At 42.3% G+C, this 1,491-nt stretch overlaps 1 protein-coding gene across 1 annotated transcript; it reads right to left on the bottom strand.

The window, feature by feature from the left end:
* Positions 1-834: 834 nt before the first annotated feature.
* LOC138903330 (uncharacterized) lies at positions 835-1,260 on the bottom strand. The gene has a single exon (XM_070191277.1). The coding sequence runs from the start codon at positions 1,258-1,260 to the stop codon at positions 835-837; it is 426 nt and encodes a 141-aa protein (XP_070047378.1).
* Between the last annotated feature and the right edge of the window lie 231 nt (positions 1,261-1,491).

Raw genomic sequence — 1,491 nt, 5'->3', positions numbered from 1 at the left:
CCATGCCTAATTCTTGAAGTATCACAATATACCACAAATTCATTTGTACCATCTGGTAAGGTCAACGTTGGTGTTGTAGTCAATCTCGACTTCAACTCCTGGAAGCTCCTTTCACAGGCATCGGATCATTGGAACTTAACTGCTTTCTGAGTCAATTTAGTCAATGAAGAGGCAAGAGTAGAGAACCTCTCCACAAACTTCATGTAATACCCTACTAAGCCCAAGAAACTGCGAATCTCGGTGGGCGTTGTAGGTCTAGGCCAATTCTTTACTACTTAAATCTTTTGAGGATCAACCTTGATTCCTTCTCTAGAGACAACATAACCCAAGAATGTGATAGATTCGAGCCAAAATTCACACTTTGAAAATTTCGCATACAATTGGGGCTGATGAAGAGTCTGCAACACTGCCGTGAGATGATCGGCATGGTCCTCCCGACCTCGTGAATACACAAGAATATAGTCAATGAACACTATCACAAAGGAGTCTAGGAAAGTCTTGAAAACCCGATTCATAAGATCCATGAAAGCCGCTGGGGCATTTGTTAGCCCAAAAGACATCACCAGAAATTCAAAATGCCCATACCGGGTCCTAAAAGCTATTTTCGGAATATCCTGCTCCCTAATCTTCAATTGGTGATACCTGGATCGTAAATCAATTTTGGATAAGTATTTAGCACACTGTAACTGATCAAATAAATCATCTATTCTTGGTAGTGGGTATTTGTTTTTTTATTGTGACTTTGTTAAGATGCCAGTAGTCAATGCACATCCTCAGTGATCCATATTTCTTCCTCACTAAGAGAACCGGTGCACCCCATGGCGACACACTGGATCAGATGAAACCCTTCTCTAACAAATCCTTCAATTGTTCCTTTAGTTCCTTCAATTCAGCTGGTGTCATTCTGTATGGCGGAATAGATATAGATCGCATGCCTAGCATCACATCAATCCCAAAATTAATCTCCCTGTCTCGTGGAATCCCAGGGAGCTCATCAGGAATGACCTCCGAAAATTCTTTCACAACTGGCACTGACTCGAGTGTAGGTGCCTCAGCATCGGTGTCCGTAACCTGGACCAAGTAATATATACACCCCTTGTTAATCATATCTGTGGCCTTATGGTAAGAAATAAACCTACCATTCGGCACCACATTATCCCCTTTCCAATCAACAATTGGCTCACTTGAAAATTCAAACCTCACAGTTCTAGTTCGGCAGTCGAGCTTAGCAAAACATGAATAAAGCCAATCCATCCCCATAATTACATCAAAATCAACCATCCCCAATTCAATGAGATCGGCCACAGTGTCCCGACCATGCACCGTGACAACACAACCCCTATAAACTCGTGCGGCCACAATAGACTCGACAACTGGAGTAGATACAGAGAACGACTCAGGAAGTTATTCCGGTTCTATCCCAAATTCCATAGCAATATAAGGGGTAACATAGGATAAGGTGGAACCAGGATCAATAAGAGCATATACATC

Source organism: Nicotiana tomentosiformis, chromosome 12, assembly GCF_000390325.3.
Source record: "Nicotiana tomentosiformis chromosome 12, ASM39032v3, whole genome shotgun sequence".
NCBI lineage: Eukaryota > Viridiplantae > Streptophyta > Magnoliopsida > Solanales > Solanaceae > Nicotiana > Nicotiana tomentosiformis.
The sequence above is the reverse complement of the archived record's forward strand: the minus strand, read 5'-3'. Positions and strand labels throughout refer to the sequence as shown.

Coding starts and splice junctions, on each gene's coding strand:
- LOC138903330 (XM_070191277.1), bottom strand. CDS start 1,260: ATGGGGATGGATTGGCTTTATTCATGTTTTGCTAAGCTCGACTGCCGA.